The sequence below is a fragment of the Microcaecilia unicolor genome, chromosome 3, assembly GCF_901765095.1.
Source record: "Microcaecilia unicolor chromosome 3, aMicUni1.1, whole genome shotgun sequence".
NCBI lineage: Eukaryota > Metazoa > Chordata > Amphibia > Gymnophiona > Siphonopidae > Microcaecilia > Microcaecilia unicolor.
This window is the reverse complement of record NC_044033.1, coordinates 58919790-58938761: the sequence shown is the minus strand read 5'-3', so window position 1 is coordinate 58938761 and position 18972 is coordinate 58919790. Positions and strand designations below refer to the sequence as shown.

The 18972-nt window shown below is 46.8% G+C and overlaps 1 protein-coding gene across 1 annotated transcript in view; it reads right to left on the bottom strand.

The window, feature by feature from the left end:
* WDR26 (WD repeat domain 26) overlaps positions 1-18972 on the bottom strand; it is a 252395-nt gene that overhangs the window by 121758 nt on the left and 111665 nt on the right. The window contains exon 8 of the mRNA XM_030195962.1: positions 4493-4633. Within this exon, the coding sequence (XP_030051822.1) occupies positions 4493-4633 (141 nt within the window). The remainder of the gene's footprint in view (positions 1-4492; positions 4634-18972) is intronic.

Genomic DNA, 18972 nt, shown 5'->3' with positions numbered 1-18972 from the left:
GTGATGTGGGCCCAACTCTGATAGAACTGAGAGAGACGAGCTCCGACAGGAACCAGAGGAGAGGCCCTCACACCTTCATTGGGAAGAACGACTCTGGGCTCAAAAACCTGGATTGGAAAACCCTGCTCCTCTGCCAAAACGAGTCCTAGGAGGCTGATAACCGCGACCAGCTGAAAATCTACGGAAGCCTCTCACTGAACTCCTACCAGAAAAAGACCCTCGGTTGGCTAGACGAGGCCTATCCTGCGGTAGACGAGGAACTTTGGCATCCCCTAAGGAATTAACCAGCTTATCTAATTCTTCTCCAAACAAGAAAGAACCTTTAAAGGGAAACTTGCTCAACTTTGACTTGGAGGCCGCATCCGCCGACCAACCCTTCAACCACAAAGACCGGCGAGCAGCGACCCCCAGAGCCAAGGACTTAGAAGATGCTCGCAGCAGATCATACAGAGCATCAGATAGAAAAGCTGCCCCCGTCTCAATTCGAGCTACCTCCAAATCGATAGCTTGCAGATCATCCGACGTCCTGTCCAAGACTCTCTCGGCCCATCTAAAGCAGGCTCTAGCCACCAAAGAGCCACAAATGGCAGCATGTACTGCCAATGAAGAAACGTCAAAACCTGACAAGCAGAGAATCTAGCCTTCTATCCTGGACATCCCGCAGCGCCGTGCCTCCATCCACGGGCACCGTATTGCGCTTGGCCACCGCTGACACCACTGCATCCACCACCGGGACCTTAAGCATAGCTTTATCTGCTTCTGGAATCTGATAAAGACGAGACATAGATCTAGTCGGACGAAAAGCCGCATCTGGGATCTCCCATTGCGCTTTAATGACATCCCAGATGTCTTGATGCATGGGAAATGTTTTAGCTGCGGATCTAGACCCCTTGATCAAAAAGTCTACCTTATGGGTCTGAGGAACTGGAGGAAGATCGTCAAAATTCAAAGTAGAGGAGACCATAGCAATAAGCTCCTGCAAATCATCTCTGTGAAAAACTCTAGCTACAGAAGGGTCATCCCCCTGGACAAAAGAAGCAGCCTCAGGATCAGAGGAAGCAAAATCAGGATCAAAGGAGGCATTGTCCATCAGATCCTCCTCCTCCTCCTCTAAATAGGGCATCTCCTGATCCCAAAAAATCCCATGCAAATCAGCTTCCCTCGATTTCTTAGAGGGAGGAGGAGCAGGACTGGTAGTATCTCCTGCCCCCATCCCTGCATCACCTTTGTGCATCAAAAACGCCTGGTACATCTGAAGCACAAACTCAGGAGGAAAACCCCTTGCCTGAGCGGGCCCAGATTGTACCAGAGCTGAGGAATTCAAATCATCAACATTTGATACAGGTAAATTCGCAGGCTGCGACCACGAAGACGGCTCCGTAGCCGGATTCAAAATGGCCGCCGTTCGCGCCAAATCCGAGGGAACGGCGTCCTGACGCGTGCCCGAATCCTCCGGTACCACAGAAATAGACCGCGACGGCGAGGAGCTCGACCCCGGCAAAAGCGGACCCGAAGTCGAAGAGGAACAATATTTACAAGAACCGGTGGATGAAACCCCCCGCCGCTGACAGACAGCGCAGCGCTTCAATTTCTCCGACATCGCGGAGACGCGCGTGCACGCGCCGGAACGGTTCACGCCAAAAACAAATAACAAAATTTAGCGATTAGCCAACTACACACCCGCGAAGAGAGATCTTAAAAGACTCCTGAAGAGCAACTAAAATTCTCCGAGTCTTTCTTTCCATTCCTGTCTCTTTTTTTTTTTTTTTTTTTTTAAATCACTGCTGCAGATACTGAAACAGATACCACAGAAACAGACACCAGAGCTGTGTGCTCGTTAAGTCTATGGGGAAGCTCTGCTTAGCTCTGACCCCCTTTTTTTTTTTTTTTAAACTTTAAACTGGTTGCCTCTCCCAAAGGCAACAGCCCCTTTGCTTGCCAAAAGGGGGCCCTTCCCTGAAAACTGTGATCTTTAGCAGGGAGATGGGGAGGAAAGAAGGGGGAGGGACCCGGGTCACCCGAGTATAACACCCCTGAGGCAAAAGATAAATGCTAACAAGCCTCCAAAGAATTCCTCTGGCACAGACTAAAATAAACACCACATTTCAGAACAGACAAAATAAAAAGTTTTGAAGATAACAAAGAGAGACTAAAGGGCTCACTTCCTACCTGCTGGGAGACTGAGAAAATACTGAGGCTAGGGTCACATGACCAGGGCTCCTACTGGCTCGCTAGAGTCAGAGTTTTTTTCTCAGTCTCCCAACCTGCTGGAAGGCGTGCACAACCCATCAGTCCAATCCTGGGCCGGTCTGGAGGGATGCTAAGGAATGGCCACATGCTAATGGGGAAATCAGTGCATGGCATTACAGGACAAAATACAAATGTGGTCGCAGCGTGCCATAAACCCACACACTACAAACTGCGCCAGCCACTTTTTAGCACAGCTTAGTAAAATGAGTGGTGGTGGAATTTAAACCAGATTTCCCTGGTTCCCAACCTGATGTTTTAACCATTAGGCTACTATTCTGCTCCTTAGAACTAAAATTTAAAAGCTTTTTCTACTTCATCCATGTAGATTGCTATCCAAACATTTCCAGAACTGGAAGATCAACAGACAAAGTGAACAGAAGGTAACAAATACAAAAGTCAACACAAAATAAAAAAAATATAGGTAGATATATACACACACAAAATTTGAACCTCTCAATTCCAAGGATCCCAGCATTTCTTACTGCAAAAAATAAAATTTTTTTTAAAAAGAGAAACAGATATATATAAAAAAACAAAACAGAGGGCTCTCAATTCATTAGGGCCCTGTGACCAGCAGTGGGAGAGAAATCAATACAAGTATATTGGCCACTTATACATCCTTTTTTTTTTCTCATTGTTTTATCAATGGGAACACATACAGTACACTGCCATGCAGAGAAACTGAGTTGTTCTTGTGTTTGCTGGGGATGCTGCACAAGACCATATTACAACCCCTAAAGGATGGGAGCCCCAGTTAGCACACGATAGACACACCCAGTAACTGAATGTAAGGCCCATGATTGCAGAGATCCACAAGGAGTCCTAGTTTATGACCTCAGCCAAAGACAGAGCTAGGTGAGCTGGAAGAGGATATAACAAAGAAGAAAAATATCCCAAGACAGTTGCAAATGAAAGCTTATGGTACCAGATCCCAGGTCAGGTCTTAATTGAATTGGAAGGTCTAAGAACAGAAGCAAACCATCAAGCTGAATCAAGCCTCCCACAAAAAAATAATAAAAAAAAAAGATAAAGGTGGTGGGTCTAAACTAGGAAAAGAGGAAAACATGTATGGCAGTACTCAGAACTCAATCCCCCCCAAATTATTGTATTAATAGAAATATGAACAGCTCCAGAAGAGAAGATACTGCAGGAATTCTGGTCAAGAATAAAGACAGGGTTTGTGTGTCCATGATTCATGGTTTAAAACACACAAGCACACATTTACTCCTATGACCCCCCCCCCCCCCCCCTTCACTCCTCCTGTCACTGCTCCCATTACAAAAGACCATCGCCACAGAAGGCAGTGGTCTCCAAGTGGCTATAAAAGAAAAAGAATGGACTGGGAGGGTCTTACAAATCTAAGCACCTATTTACACTGGGTTTCCTCAAAGTGCTCAGTGGAAGACAACCAGAGGATTGTATGAAAGAGCAAACTGGAGTGAGAGTCAGTCCTTCAGGAGACCACTGTTTTCAAAGTGAATTATGTGGGTAAAAAACATGACATGATAAAACTTGCAGTTAAGTTGATAGAGGTGCTCCCAAGGGCACATTATTTGTTTCACTGATGATAGCATTTTCAAATCTTCATGCTTACTACTTCATACACCAAAACAGAAAGCAATGTTCGCTTACCTGATGGATGCGGCCATTCGGGGCCGAGCTGGAGCACAGGTGCACCATTGGGAGGTTTTGCACTACTACAGTTAGAGAGAAAAGGCCCCGCGAAGATCTGCTGGGTTGTGTGCGACTACTTGTCACATCAACACTCATGTGAAGGTACTGGGAGAGGCAAATGAACAGGTATTTGCATGTGCATCAATATGCCATACAGGCACATGCGACCCAACAGAGCTTCATGGGGCCTTTTCTCTACTTGCAGTAGCGATGGGGGTCACTGGACATGACAGCTGAAAAAATGGACTGCGGGGCCGCGTGTTGGAGACCACTCACTGGAGAGGAGTGAGGAAGGGCATGCCAGCAAACACCAAGGGAAGGAACTTCAAATTTGCCAACAGTTAAGTCAATTTATACTTCTGAAGGGCAGACTGCATTATACAATTTTTTGTTTCACTTCACTTCAACCTAGCTGAACTAGCAACACTGCAGTGATGCTATATCTAATTAAAACCTATTGAAATGAGGAAGCATCCCTTATAACAAGACACACACACACACAAAACCCTCGTCTGCTAAATTTTTCTGCAGGTAATGTGTCAATATACTGCTGCTGGATATTGCTTACTTGTACATTCCAAAGCCAGAGCTCAGAGCAGTCATCAGGCCCACAAGCAACAAGATAATTGTCATCTGGACTCCAGGCAAGATAAGAAACACCATATGCATGACCATCTAATGTCTTAAGCAACTTTAGTTGATGCGTGTCCTGTACAAGAAGAATAAAGCACAAAATCTTGATTACAATCATTACAAGACCTCTCTCAAGTGACTCAAAATGAACACCGATAACTGCATCCTTTCAATAGCAGAATGTTACATGACAGATATAATTAGAGATCTACATCAAAGCAAGCATATTCTGCAATAGTCAATACACAATAGTAAAAAACTTTGATCGCTTGAGGTGGATTGATATCCAGTAGTGTAAAGCACTTTTTATTAGGGATGCATTTCTGAAGTGGGTTGTGAAAACTGTAATGTTGTTTACTGCTATTCTACATGCTGTTTTAGATTCTTTAATTTGTCAATTTGTATTTTGTATGTCTTTTCATGAATTTTTATGCTTTAATTTATTTCGGGCTGCATTTTGATTAAAATTTGCAATTGCAATTATTTACAATCATGGGGTTAATTGTGTAGTTAAAAGGTATGCTATACCCCCCCCCCCCCCCACACACACACACACTGCAGCTCTTTGCAACTCTGGGCAACGGAGGGTTAAGTGACTTGCCCAGAGTCACAAGGAGCTGCAGTGGGAAAGAACTGCAACATACCTTTAATCATGATTAAAATTTTAATTGAAATGCAGCCCTACTTACTTACGGGAGCCCAGATATGTACCTAATAAACCCGAAACATATCCACTTTTCAGTCCTTAACACCCCAAGTCAATACTTGGAAGCATCCTTGGCAGCAATTATACCACAACAGATGCTAGGCTATATCTCCACTAGGGGTAAGCATGGCATATGCTTTCTGGTAGGTTTGGTCATTTGAAGGCCATGCCAACACGGTAAGCGGGGTAAGCACGGCAGGGGGGCGCCGCCGCACCATGCTTACCTCGCCCTCCCGCTCCCATTGCCCAACTGCCCGCCCTCTTCTCTCCCGCAAGATCCCTTTCCTTTTTTTTCTCCTTTTAAATTTACCTCCATCCAGCAGCGCAGCGTCAGTGAAGGAGACAGCACTCCCGACGTGTCTAGCCTTCCCTTCGCTCAGTGTTCCGCCTTCTTCTGACATCAAGGAAATGATGTCAGAAGAAGGCGGGACACTGAGCGAAGGGAAGGCTAGACAGACACGTCGCGAGCGCCGCCTCCTTCACTGATGCTGCGCCTGCGCTGCCGGACGGAGGTAAATTTAAAAGAAAAAAAAAAAGGAAAGGGATGTTGGGGGGGGGGGGGGGGAAGAGGGCGGGCAGTTGGGATATGGGAGCGGGAGGGCAGGGGAGAGAGAAGCATGGATGCGAGGGCAGGGTTCATGGAAGGGAGAGAGGGGAATTGCTGGATAGGGATGAATGGAGGAGGCAGGGGACAGAGGAGCATGGATGGGAGGGCAGGGCTCAGGGAGAGAGGGGAATTGCTGGATAGGGATGAATGGAGGGGGCAGGGGACAGATGGGCATGGATGGATATAGATTGCAGGGCAGGGCTCAGGGAGAGAGGGGAATTGCTGGATAGGGATGAATGGAGGGGGCAGGGGACAGAGGAGCATGGATGGGCGACCAGGGCTCAGGGAGAGAGGGGAATTGCTGGATAGGGATGAATGGCGGGGGGCAGGGCTCAGGGAGAGAGGAGAAATTGCTGGACATAGAGGGGAGGGAAGAGAGATGAAGGAGATGAAATGAAGGAAAAGGAAAAGAGGAGAAAAACTGCACATGGATGAAGAAAATAGGCAGCTGAGGACCACAAATGAAGAAGAAAGGAGGAAAGGAAAGAAATAAATGGAAAGGAAGCCCTGGATATGGAGTTAAGAGGACAGATAGCAGCAGAATCAGATACTGGGCCAGCATGATCAGAAAAAGAAAGTCACCAGACAACAAAGGTAGAAAACAAATCATTTTATTTTCATTTTAGTGTTTGGAATATGTCCACTTTGAGAATTTACATCTGCTATCTTATTTTGCAATGTATAGCAATTTGTTTCCAAGAATATTGCTGACAATTCCTGTCAGTGTGGCAAGTGGTGAGCGATCATTTTCACAGGGGGGGGGGGGGGGGGGAGGGTGCCAACTGATAGTCTGCAGGGGGGCACCAGAGACCCTAGGCACGGCCCTGGTCATTTGATCTATTAAATGGGAAATACAATTTTGCACTCTAACAGTGGGTTTTCCACGCATTTAAAGTTTCTTAAAATTCACTGGCAGGCACCTTCTCCAGAGGCAATAACACACCATGACATCAAAAGTAGCATTACACCCCATGGAAACAACGAAGAGCAAAGAGCACCAAAAGTAGCATGAAAATTCCAAGTCACCGCCAGAGGAGCAAGTGGCACAAAGATAAGGCATAACAGCACTATCACTGGTTAGAAAGACCCAGGGCAATGAGGATAAAAAAAAAAATTGGATGTTAGGGGAATAAAACCTCATTCACTAAACACCAAGCATTTGGCTATAGGGTTTCAGTAGGTCATAATCAGCATCGATGTTCAAGATTTCCCTTGTGGATAAGGTGGGAGTGAATGTGGCAGTTGACAGGATAGTTAGTGCAAGTATCACTTGATGGTGTTCCTACTGTTTCCCCTGCTGCATTCTCACTGGCCTCTGCCTCTGGCACTCCCTTTCCTCTACCTGAATCACCAACTTATCACTCCAGTACATCAGTGCATTTATTTTTAGATTTTTAAAATTTCTTAAAACACAGTCTGCATGCCAAAAGCTATCAAAGATGTAAATCAAGTACAGCAGTATTTTGTAATGCTCCTTTTCACTTGTGGGTCACACAGGATGATTGGCATGTGAACATCCTCATTTCAAATTTTTCCACTTGTACACTCAAGGAATTCACCAACATTAACTTCTCCGATGACAAATCTCTCTTGCTCCTGAACATATCACCTCCAGAATCATCAATAGCAAAATGACAACACACAAGGTAACCCTTCAACTTAGTTCCAATGTGGTAACCTTGAAGAGCTTCAGGACTTCGATGATCCAGTCTTGATGCCCCAAAACTAATCTCTAATGACATGTGACAAGAGAACTGCTCATTGTCTGCTAACCTATCAGTGGACAAGGTAAAATTATGTATCATACCTGATAATTTTCTTTCCATTAATCATAGCTGATCAATCCATAGACTGGTGGGTTGTGTCCATCTACCAGCAGGTGGAGATAGAGAGCAATCCTTTTGCCTCCCTATATGTGGTCATGTGCTGCCGGAAACTCCTCAGTATGTCGATATCCAAGCTCCATCCGCAGGACTCAGCACTTAGAGAATTACACCCACGAAGGGACACTCTGCCCAGCTCACCACCGCTGAAACGGGGGAGGGGAATTAACCCAGCTCATCCCCACACAAGTGGGGGAGGGGAATCCGTCCAGCTCATCCCCACGGAGCCCATGGAATCTTACTACTAGGTGCAGCAAATGTGTAAGTCATTGGATACTGGAAAAGACACACCATCACTGTCCTGTGAATGCTTTTGGGCACTGTACTGATTATACAGGCTGAGTTTACCCACCTACCAAAAGCTGTCCTGGAGGGCACTTGGTTAATTGAGAACCTGGGTTCAACAAGGGTACTACATTTCGTAGATCCCAATGATTTGCAGAAGCTGGCCATCCAAGGTAATTATTTCCTTGATGTGCCATATCACCAACTTTGATGCTGCCTGCCCAGGAACAGTGATACCAAACACCACCCCATCTCCTCCACAGTGACTTGCTTACACAGGCATTAGGACTACTTGCCTACCACCTCAATGGGGGAAGAGAGTGGGGGCTCAGCTTGGAAAACAGAATTTTCTGTAGCTTTTCTGCAACTGGATGGTAGTACAGGATGGTATCCCAAGCGTATCATCACACTCTCTTTTGAACTTACTCAAAAAGGTGGTCTGGCACGTGCCATTATTTACAGAATGTTCAAAAGATGGCCATTAGCTTTCTTCTACTAATGCCTTCTGACAGTACATGCATTCTGTCAGTGGCGTAGGAAGGGGGGGGGGGGGGGGGGGGGGGCGGTCCGCCCCGGGTGCACGCCGCTGGGGGGTGTTGGCTCGCTGGTTCCTTGCTCTTTCTGCCCCGGAACAGGTTACTTCCTGTTCCGGGACAGAGAAAGCAGGGAAGCAGCAGAGCCGACGCAGCTCCCAGTGACGTGCACTGGGGGCGGATCGGCCCTCCCGCCTGCCCCCCCCTTACAAGGTAAGGGTGCATTTCGGGGGGGGGGGGGGGGTGCGCGCAGCGGCGACCCGCCCCGGGTGTCAGGCACCCTCACTACGGCACTGCATTCTGTATTACATGGCTCCTCAAGCACTTTTAAGATATTTTACAAGATCCCTTCTCCATTTCCTTGGGGGCTGAGTGCTGTTGCTGGAACTGGGGCTGAAGGCAAAGATGATGAAAGGCCAAAGGCATCCTTTACTCTTTCCATTGCCTGTTCTACCTGATGGGTGTTCATGACCCCAGCAGTATCACTTTCTTCCTCCTCACCACTTTGAATACTCACAAGTACATTTTCCAAACCCTCCAAAGCTATGACTCAATCTCTTATGGCTTGTTTGTTTTTTTTTTAATTGGAAATTCTGGACAAAAAGATCGGAATGCTTCTTCTAAAGGTGATCAATACACTCTTCTCAGCAGGATAGGAGGCATACCATGTCCTACCCTGCTCTGTTGTCTTTACCTGCTACCTTGCACTGCCTTCTGTTGCCCTTTTTTGGAGATGGGAACTGATCTTTCATAGCTGCCCTATAATTTACAGCTTTTAGTATTCTCCTCTTTAAAGAAATCTCTCTTCAACTTGGCAGGACTTCTGGAGATTGGAGGCCATCCTTATAGCCCTAGATCTCTTGAGAGAATCAATTGACTTTCTGTCTCTGTTCCTGCCACTATCCACTCCTTCCTATTCTATCAGACTAGATTATAAGCTCTATTAAACAGTGTGTGTACAGCATTGTATATGCCTGATAGCGCTTTAGAAAGTACTAGCAGATCATTGGCTGGTTGCCTATGTGCCCTGTCTGTATTCAGTATGGGTTTATTTTCCCTATGCAGTCTCTCCTGCCTTTGAAGCCAGAGTGTGAGAAATTTAAAAACATACCCCACACTTCCCTATATCTCTGAGACATATCCAAGTGCTGTCTAGCTAGGCAGATGGCTCAGAGCACTATATTCATGTATCTATATATCTATATATATATATATCTTTATTTTCCTGTCTCAGTGCAGGACAGAAAATGGTGCTATGATAACATGCCTTTTCACTTTCCTAGTGAGTAGCTGATCAGCCACAGGATTTAGGCAAGAAACAGTAGGACAAGGTAAAATTAGTCCTTACCTGATAATTTTCTTTCCATTAGTTCCAACAGATCAATCCAGTGACGAGTGGGTTATGTCAATCTACCAGCAGGTGGAGATAAGACAGAACGCCAGAGCTCTGCCATAAAGGGTACAGTGCAGCAGCCTCACATTTAGTATTATTGATACCAAAACAGTAAAGACACTAGAAGTCAAACTAGAAATCAAACTCCTGCCTCAGGCATGAACAAGTAGAGAATCAGCAGCCTTGTGGGGCAAGGAAGGCAGTCGGCTGTCAGTAACATTCATTCATAGACGCCATGACCACAAAACCCATCCATGAACCTCCGCAGCAAAGTAAATCCGGACCTGAAAGGAAATTCACACACACATCCATGTTCCGGACAACAAGAAAGGGTGGGCCTCTGGATTGATCTGTTGGCTGACAAGGCTCAACAGAGACACAGAGCAATGCACGAAAATTTGAGCATTTTACAACCATAGGCGGAATGTACTCCCATAGCCAGTGAACAGGGGATAGTCACCAATGCACTTACAAGGCTTGAACCGAGAAGTGGAATAGGACTCATCACCCCAGACAGAGGGGGGAATCAGCCGCCAGCGAGGAGTCCAGAGTCGCTCTACAGAGGTGAACCAAGAGTTGATAAACAGAAACAGAGCGTGGCCCAACAGCCCTATATGAAGCCCTGCTCAGCAGCAGTAATTAGCACCCGATTCAACCTCCACAGACTCCCAGAGAAAGAGCAAAGCGTGGTCTCCAAATATGGTGAAGGACCAACAGAGCGAAAGTGCGAGTCTTGGCCTGCAGACACCTAGGAATACCCAGAAGCCCAAGATGGAGGCAAGCTGAAAACTCAGAGGCTGGGTAGGTCTGAAGGGAGCATGCTCGATATCCAGAAAGCTGCTAGACTGGACTGCTAGAGACGAAGTTAGAGGAACATAACCCACATCTCTGGATTGATCTGTGGGATGCTATGGAAAGCTTGTTTGGCTGGTTATCAAAAAGTTTCAATGTGATTGGTTAAGTGACTTATGTATCTGTCTTCTCCCCCTCCCAAAACGGCCCCAGTTTGGCTGTTCTCTCCTCCCTATCCCCATAATCAAGGGGTGCAATTCACACCCAAAAATGAACTAAGTTTGAAAATTTGGTCAATTCCAGTTTCATGCTAAGCAGTTTGTTTAAGAAGGCATACAAACTGAAAATACCCTCATTCATCATACTTTACCATGTTTGAAAACAGATGCACATCCCAAGTCTCCACTAACTCTATACACCTAGATTTGTCACAATATTGTTCAAACTGTCATATTCCTTGGGAACCACTGATGGACAGCAAACTGGATTACAAGGATTGACTTTTTGGATATAAGAATATATACAGAAAGCAATTTTTTGTAGACCTCATTATAATCAGAAGGATGTAGACGGGAATATTTTTTTTTTTTATGGTTTCAGAGTCATCATCCGTTCTATCTTAAGAAACCTCTTCCAATTAGTTCTTACATCTAAGGCAAATGTGTTCTACTTTGGAACATTTTAAGATTAAAGCTAAAGCTACAAATAATTTGTTTGTTACATTTGTATCCCACATTTTCTTACCTATTTGCAGGCTCAATGTGGCTTACATAGTACCGTAGAGGCGATCGCCAATACCGGTTATAACAAATACAAAATGAGGTGTGGTAAAGTTCATGTGTGACAGACACATTGGGGAATTGTAAGAAGAAGAGTTGTCCAGTATGAGCACTGGTTTTGTTGTGTTGCTGGGTTAAGGCATTTAAGTTGGATCGTAAGGGTATGCCTTTTTGAACAAGTTAGTTTTTAGTAATTTCCGGAATTTCAGGTGTATGTTGTTTTCACGGCTTTTGGTAATGCGTTTCATAGTTGTGTGCTTATATAGGAGAAGCTGGATGCATAGGTTGATTTGTATTTGAGTCCTTTGCAGCTTGGGTGATGGAGATTTAGGTATGTTCGTGCTGATCTTGATGTGTTTCTGGTTGGAAGGTCTATGAGGCCTGTCATGTATCCCGCGGCTTCTCCGTAAATGATTTTGTGAACTAGGGTGCAGATTTTGAACGCAATGCGTTCTTTGATTGGGAGCCAGTGCAGTTTTTCTCGTAGGGGTTTGGCGCTTTCGAATTTCGTTTTTCCAAATATTACTACTACTACTATTTAGCATTTCTATAGCGCTACAAGGCGTATGCAGCGATCCACAAACATAGAAGAAAGACAGTCCCTGCTCAAAGAGCTTACAATCTAATAGACAAAAAATAAAGTAAGCAAATCAAATCAATTAATGTGTACAGGAAGGAGGAGAGGAGGTTACAAGTGGTTACGAGTCAAAAGCAATGTTAAAGAGGTGGGCTTTCAGTCTAGATTTAAAGGTGGCTAAGGATGGGGCAAAGACGTAGGCAATACTGCAGAAATATGATTTCTAAAGGAGGATATCCTGAAGTATTTGTCCATCAGGCATACTTGAGGGCAAGGTTTGCCCAGAGGAAGCTACTCTTTACATATCACAGAGAACCAACTAACTGCCTAACATGTGCCTTACTGATTTTTGTGGACTCTTCTAAAATGGTAAAATGGATCCAAACTTTGTGGCCCATTTTGCAGGTTCATGCTAGATTTCAAGAAACCCTATCATAGCATGCTCTTGTGGTAAAAATATCAGCAAATTAGTTTTGCAGCCTCAACAGGAAGCTACAATAAACATACACATTCTACTTGCAACTGATGGTCCTGGTGTATCCTGTAAATCAGTGGATCCAGCTAGATATACTTTAAAGATGGAAAAACATACTAGTGATTTCTCTTTCATAGTGTACATTATTTTTTTGTCCTTGTTGAGGGATAAGTTGGCTATACAACCCAGACTACCACAATTTGCTTAAATGAACATTGTAGAAGACTTAATACAAATATTGTCTATTCCACTGGTGTACCATTTTTTGAACAATTCTCATGATTTTGCAGATTGTCAGTGGAGAGGATCAAGTCGCAGAGTTAAAATATGGAAGTGATGTGTCATCAGGCCAAATGGAGGCTCAACTCCGGGGCTCCTCACTCACTTGGGAAAAATCAGCATCCATCATCTAGCAAAATAATTTAGATCAGAGTAAACGACTAGAAAGCAGAATCACACCATGACCAGTAAGAGAACCCCCCCCCCCCCAACCTTACAGATCTGCAAGAATTTGCCTACTAAGGTGGAACTCAACCATAGAATGATGAAGGGAATATGGCCGCGGCCCAGACAGAGCGGAGTCTTCGAGAAAATGGTTACTGGCAAGTCTCCTGCAAAGTGCACTCGACAAACTCTGTGGATGGTTCGAGGAGCTGAAAGCGGATGTGGCAGCAACTCGAAAAGATTGCCAGGTTGGGCATGGAACTCCGAGCAGATATTCAGGAGTTGGGCACCCACATGGAGGAGCTGGTAAACCTCATGGAGGAGTGCTCCAGGCAGATTAGCGATCTGGAGCACAAATATCAAGACCTAGCCCAACAAAATCTGGAACAAGATAAATGTCGAGAACAGGAGCCGCAGATGCAACTTGTGGTTCCAGGGAATCCTGGAACTGCCAGAATATCTGGACAGTACTGACAGTTACTAAAATAGTGACACATTTTTGCACAAGCGGCGGTGTCTGTCAAGGAGGATGAGATTGATACAGGGTGTTCCTATGGAATTATTCTCTGGCACTGCAAATTTGGCCCAGCTATTTTATATAAGGCAGATTGCTCCTATATAGAAGTGTCTCTCATTGTCCACCTAAATCTTACTAATATGGGCTGGGATTCTGACTTGCAAACAACTGCAGAATTCACTCATTTTCTAATTTTTTTGGGAAGACACTAATAATCAGATGGATGATATCGTGGAATTTTGGGGTATGGCCTTTTCTTCACCTTTATGAGATTTAGACCTTATTCAATGGGTTCATGAGTCGACCCATGTTGGAAGTCAAATTCTAGATATGAGGTTTTTTCTAATTTATTTGCTAAGTTCTTTATTAGGGATGTTAGTTGCCATTCATGGTCTTGGACAGATCATAAGGTACGAGGAATAAAGGACTCCACAATTAGACAGTATTTGGGTGGAGGTTTACTTGTGTTATCTGAGGGGAAGTGACCCTTTAAATCTGATACTGTTAATTCAGTTTTCCAGATAATTTTGCCTCTGTCTTTGGAAGATGAGGCTAATACTTGGACATCTACACTGTATGAGGTGTTAGATGAAATTGCTCCACTGTGAAAAACAGGAGGTATGTATGTATTATAGAAACTGCTGGTACCATTCAGGCCTGTGATTATTAAGGGGGATTTCAGGCGGTATGACCACCTTCAGCGCAAATATGGGACACAACTCAAGAGAGAGATGTAAATTAGTGCAGAAATAATACATGTGACAGATGAAACTGGCAAAAATCTTTTTCTGTGCTTGTTAGTCAGGATGATCGTTCTGCTTGGAACTTTTTTTCTGGTTGTTTCAACACTGTGAGGAGGCCTTGAATAGACAACTGGCACCACTCTTGCTACAATTTTTTTTATTTATATATTTATAATATTTCAAACCTTATTCACAAGATATATCTTGTACAAAAAACACAGAGATATCTGAAATAACAAAAAAATAGTCTAAAATAAATATTCCTCTTTTCTTAGACCACTAATTTAGAGGGGGAGCTCAGTAAAGTTGAGGAGAACATATATCATATCAGTTCATAATAGGCAATAAGGCCTGGACCCAAACCACGGGCTATTTTACAATTACTTTACTCAACACTAGTCCCGAAAGTCATTTGGTAATTTTCTTTAAAGCAATAAAGCTTTTCAGCTGATCTGGTTCATAGAAAGCGAATGCTACATACCTGTAGAAGGTATTCTCCGAGGACAGCAGGCTGATTGTTCTCACTGATGGGTGACGTCCTCGGCAGCCCCTCCAATCGGAATCTTCCTAGCAAAGTCCTTTGCTAGCTCTCGCGCGCACCGCGCATGCGCGGCCGTCTTCCCGCCCGAAACCGGCTTGAGCCGGCCAGTCCAGTATGTAGCAAGACAATACACTTCAAGGGAAGACACAACTCCAAAGGGGAGGCGGGCGGGTTTGGGAGAACAATCAGCCTGCTGTCCTCGGAGAATACCTTCTACAGGTATGTAGCATTCGCTTTCTCCGAGGACAAGCTGGCTGCTTGTTCTCACTGATGGGGTATCCCTAGCCCCCAGGCTCACTCAAAACAACAACCATGGTCAATTGGGCCTCGCAACGGCGAGGACATAACTGAGATTGACCTAAAAAATTTACCAACTAACTGAGAGTGCAGCCTGGAACAGAACAAACAGGGCCCTCGGGGGGTGGAGTTGGATCCTAAAGCCCAAACAGGTTCTGAAGAACTGACTGCCCGAACCGACTGTCGCGTCGGGTGTCCTGCTGCAGGCAGTAATGAGATGTGAATGTGTGGACAGATGACCACGTCGCAGCTTTGCAAATTTCTTCAATGGAGGCTGACTTCAAGTGGGCTACCGACGCAGCCATGGCTCTGACATTATGAGCCGTGACATGACCCTCAAGAGCCAGCCCCGCCTGGGCGTAAGTGAAGGAAATGCAATCTGCTAGCCAATTGGATATGGTGCGTTTCCCTACAGCCACTCCCCTCCTGTTGGGATCAAAAGAAACAAACAATTGGGCGGACTGTCTGTGGGGCTGTGTCCGCTCCAGGTAGAAGGCCAATGCTCTCTTGCAGTCCAATGTGTGCAGCTGACGTTCAGCAGGGCAGGAATGAGGACGGGGAAAGAAAGTTGGCAAGACAATTGACTGGTTCAGATGGAACTCCGACACAACCTTTGGCAAGAACTTAGGGTGAGTGCGGAGGACTACTCTGTTATGATGAAATTTGGTGTAAGGGGCCTGGGCTACCAGGGCCTGAAGCTCACTGACTCTACGAGCTGAAGTAACTGCCACCAAGAAAATGACCTTCCAGGTCAAGTACTTCAGATGGCAGGAATTCAGTGGCTCAAAAGGAGGTTTCATCAGCTGGGTGAGAACGACATTGAGATCCCATGACACTGTAGGAGGCTTGACAGGGGGCTTTGACAACAGCAAACCTCTCATGAAGCGAACAACTAAAGGCTGTCCTGAGATCGGCTTACCTTCCACATGGTAATGGTATGCACTGATTGCGCTAAGGTGAACTCTTACAGAGTTGGTCTTGAGACCAGACTCAGACAAGTGCAGAAGGTATTCAAGCAGGGTCTGTGTAGGACAAGAGCGAGGAGCTAGGGCCTTGCTGTCACACCAGACGGCAAACCTCCTCCACAGAAAGAAGTAACTCCTCTTAGTGGAATCTTTCCTGGAAGCAAGCAAGACGCGGGAGACACCCTCTGACAGACCCAAAGAGGCAAAGTCTACGCTCTCAACATCCAGGCCGTGAGAGCCAGGGACCGGAGGTTGGGATGCAGAAGAGCCCCTTCGACCTGCGTGATGAGGGTCGGAAAACACTCCAATCTCCACGGTTCTCCGGAGGATAACTCCAGAAGAAGAGGGAACCAGATCTGACGCGGCCAAAAAGGAGCAATCAGAATCATGGTGCCTCGGTCTTGCTTGAGTTTCAACAAAGTCTTCCCCACCAGAGGAATGGGAGGATAAGCATACAGCAGGCCCTCCCCCCAATCCAGGAGGAAGGCATCCGATGCCAGTCTGCCGGGGGCCTGAAGCCTGGAACAGAACTGAGGGACTTTGTGGTTCACTCGAGATGCGAAGAGATCCACCAAGGGGGTGCCCCACGCTTGGAAGATCTGGCGCACCACTCTGGAGTTGAGCGACCACTCGTGAGGTTGCATAATCCGGCTCAGTCTGTCGGCCAGACTGTTTACGCCTGCCAGATATGTGGCTTGGAGCACCATGCCGAGACGGCGAGCCCAGAGCCACATGCTGACGGCTTCCTGACACAGGGGGCGAGATCCGGTGCCCCCCTGCTTGTTGACATAGTACATGGCAACCTGGTTGTCTGTCTGAATTTGGATAATTTGATGGGACAGCCGATCTCTGAAAGCCTTCAGAGCGTTCCAGATCGCTCGCAACTCCAGGAGATTGATCTGTAGACCGCGTTCTTGGAGGGACCAGCTTCCTTGGGTGTGAAGCCCATCGACATGAGCTCCCCATCCCAGGAGAGACGCATCCGTTGTCAGCACTTTTTGTGGCTGAGGAATTTGGAAAGGACGTCCCAGAGTCAAATTGGACCAGATTGTCTACCAATACAGGGATTCGAGAAAACTCGTGGACAGGTGGATCACGTCTTCTAGACCCCCAGCAGCCTGATACCACTGGGAGGCTAGGGTCCATTGAGCAGATCTCATGTGAAGACGGGCCATGGGAGTCACATGAACTGTGGAGGCCATGTGGCCCAGCAATCTCAACATCTGCCGAGCTGTGATCTGCTGGGACGCTCGCACCCGCGAGACGAGGGACAACAAGTTGTTGGCCCTCGTCTCTGGGAGATAGGCGCGAGCCGTCCGAGAATCCAGCAGAGCTCCTATGAATTCGAGTTTCTGCACTGGGAGAAGATGGGACTTTGGATAATTTATCACAAACCCCAGTAGCTCCAGGAGGCGAATAGTCATCTGCATGGACTGCAGGGCTCCTGCCTCGGATGTGTTCTTCACCAGCCAATCGTCGAGATATGGGAACACGTGCACCCCCAGTCTGCGAAGTGCCGCTGCTACCACAGCTAGGCACTTTGTGAACACCCTGGGCGCAGAGGCGAGCCCAAAGGGTAGCACACAGTACTGGAAGTGGCGTGTGCCCAACTGAAACCGCAGATACTGTCTGTGAGCTGGCAGTATCGGGATGTGTGTGTAGGCATCCTTCAAGTCCAGAGAGCATAGCCAATCGTTTTGCTGAATCATGGGGAGAAGGGTGCCCAGGGAAAGCATCCTGAACTTTTCTTTTACGAGATATTTGTTCAGGGCCCTTAGGTCTAGGATGGGACGCATCCCCCCTGTTTTCTTTTCCACAAGAAAGTACCTGGAATAGAATCCCAGCCCTTCTTGCCCGGATGGCACGGGCTCGACCGCATTGGCGCTGAGAAGGGCGGAGAGTTCCTCTGCAAGTACCTGCTTGTGTTGGAAGCTGTAAGACTGAGCTCCCGGCGGACAATTTGGAGGTTTGGAGGCCAAATTGAGGGTGTATCCTTGCCGGACTATTTGCAGAACCCACTGATCGGAGGTTATGAGAGGCCACCTTTGGTGAAAAGCTTTTAACCTCCCTCCGACTGGCAGGTCGCCCGGCACTGACACTTGGATGTCGGCTATGCTCTGCTGGAGCCAGTCAAAAGCTCGCCCCTTGCTTTTGCTGGGGAGCCGCGGGGCCTTGCTGAGTCGCACGCTGCTGACGAGAGCGAGCGCACTGGGGCTTAGCCTGGGCCGCAGGCTGTCGGGAAGGAGGATTGTACCTACGCTTACCAGAAGTATAGGGAACAGTCTTCCTTCCCCCGAAAAATCGTCTACCTGTAGAGGTAGAAGCTGAAGGCTGCCGGCGGGAGAACTTGTCGAATGCGGTGTCCCGCTGGTGGAGAGACTCTACCACCTGTTCGACTTTCTCTCCAAAAATATTGTCCGCACGGCAAGGCGAGTCCGCAATCCGCTGCTGGAGTCTATTCTCCAGGTCTGCGGCATGCAGCCATGAGAGCCTGCGCATCACCACACCTTGAGAAGCGGCCCTGGACGCAACATCAAAAGTGTCATACACTCCTCTGGCCAGGAATTTTCTGCACGCCTTCAGCTGCCTGACCACCTCCTGAAAAGGCTTGGCTTGCTCGGGGGGAAGAGCATCAACCAAGCCCGCCAACTGCCGCACATTATTCCGCATGTGTATGCTCGTGTAGAGCTGGTAAGACTGAATCTTGGCCACGAGCATAGAAGAATGGTAGGCCTTCCTCCCAAAGGAGTCTAAGGTTCTAGAGTCTTTGCCCGGGGGCGCCGAAGCATGCTCCCTAGAACTCTTAGCCTTCTTTAGGGCCAGATCCACAACTCCAGAGTCGTGAGGCAACTGGGTGCGCATCAGCTCTGGGTCCCCA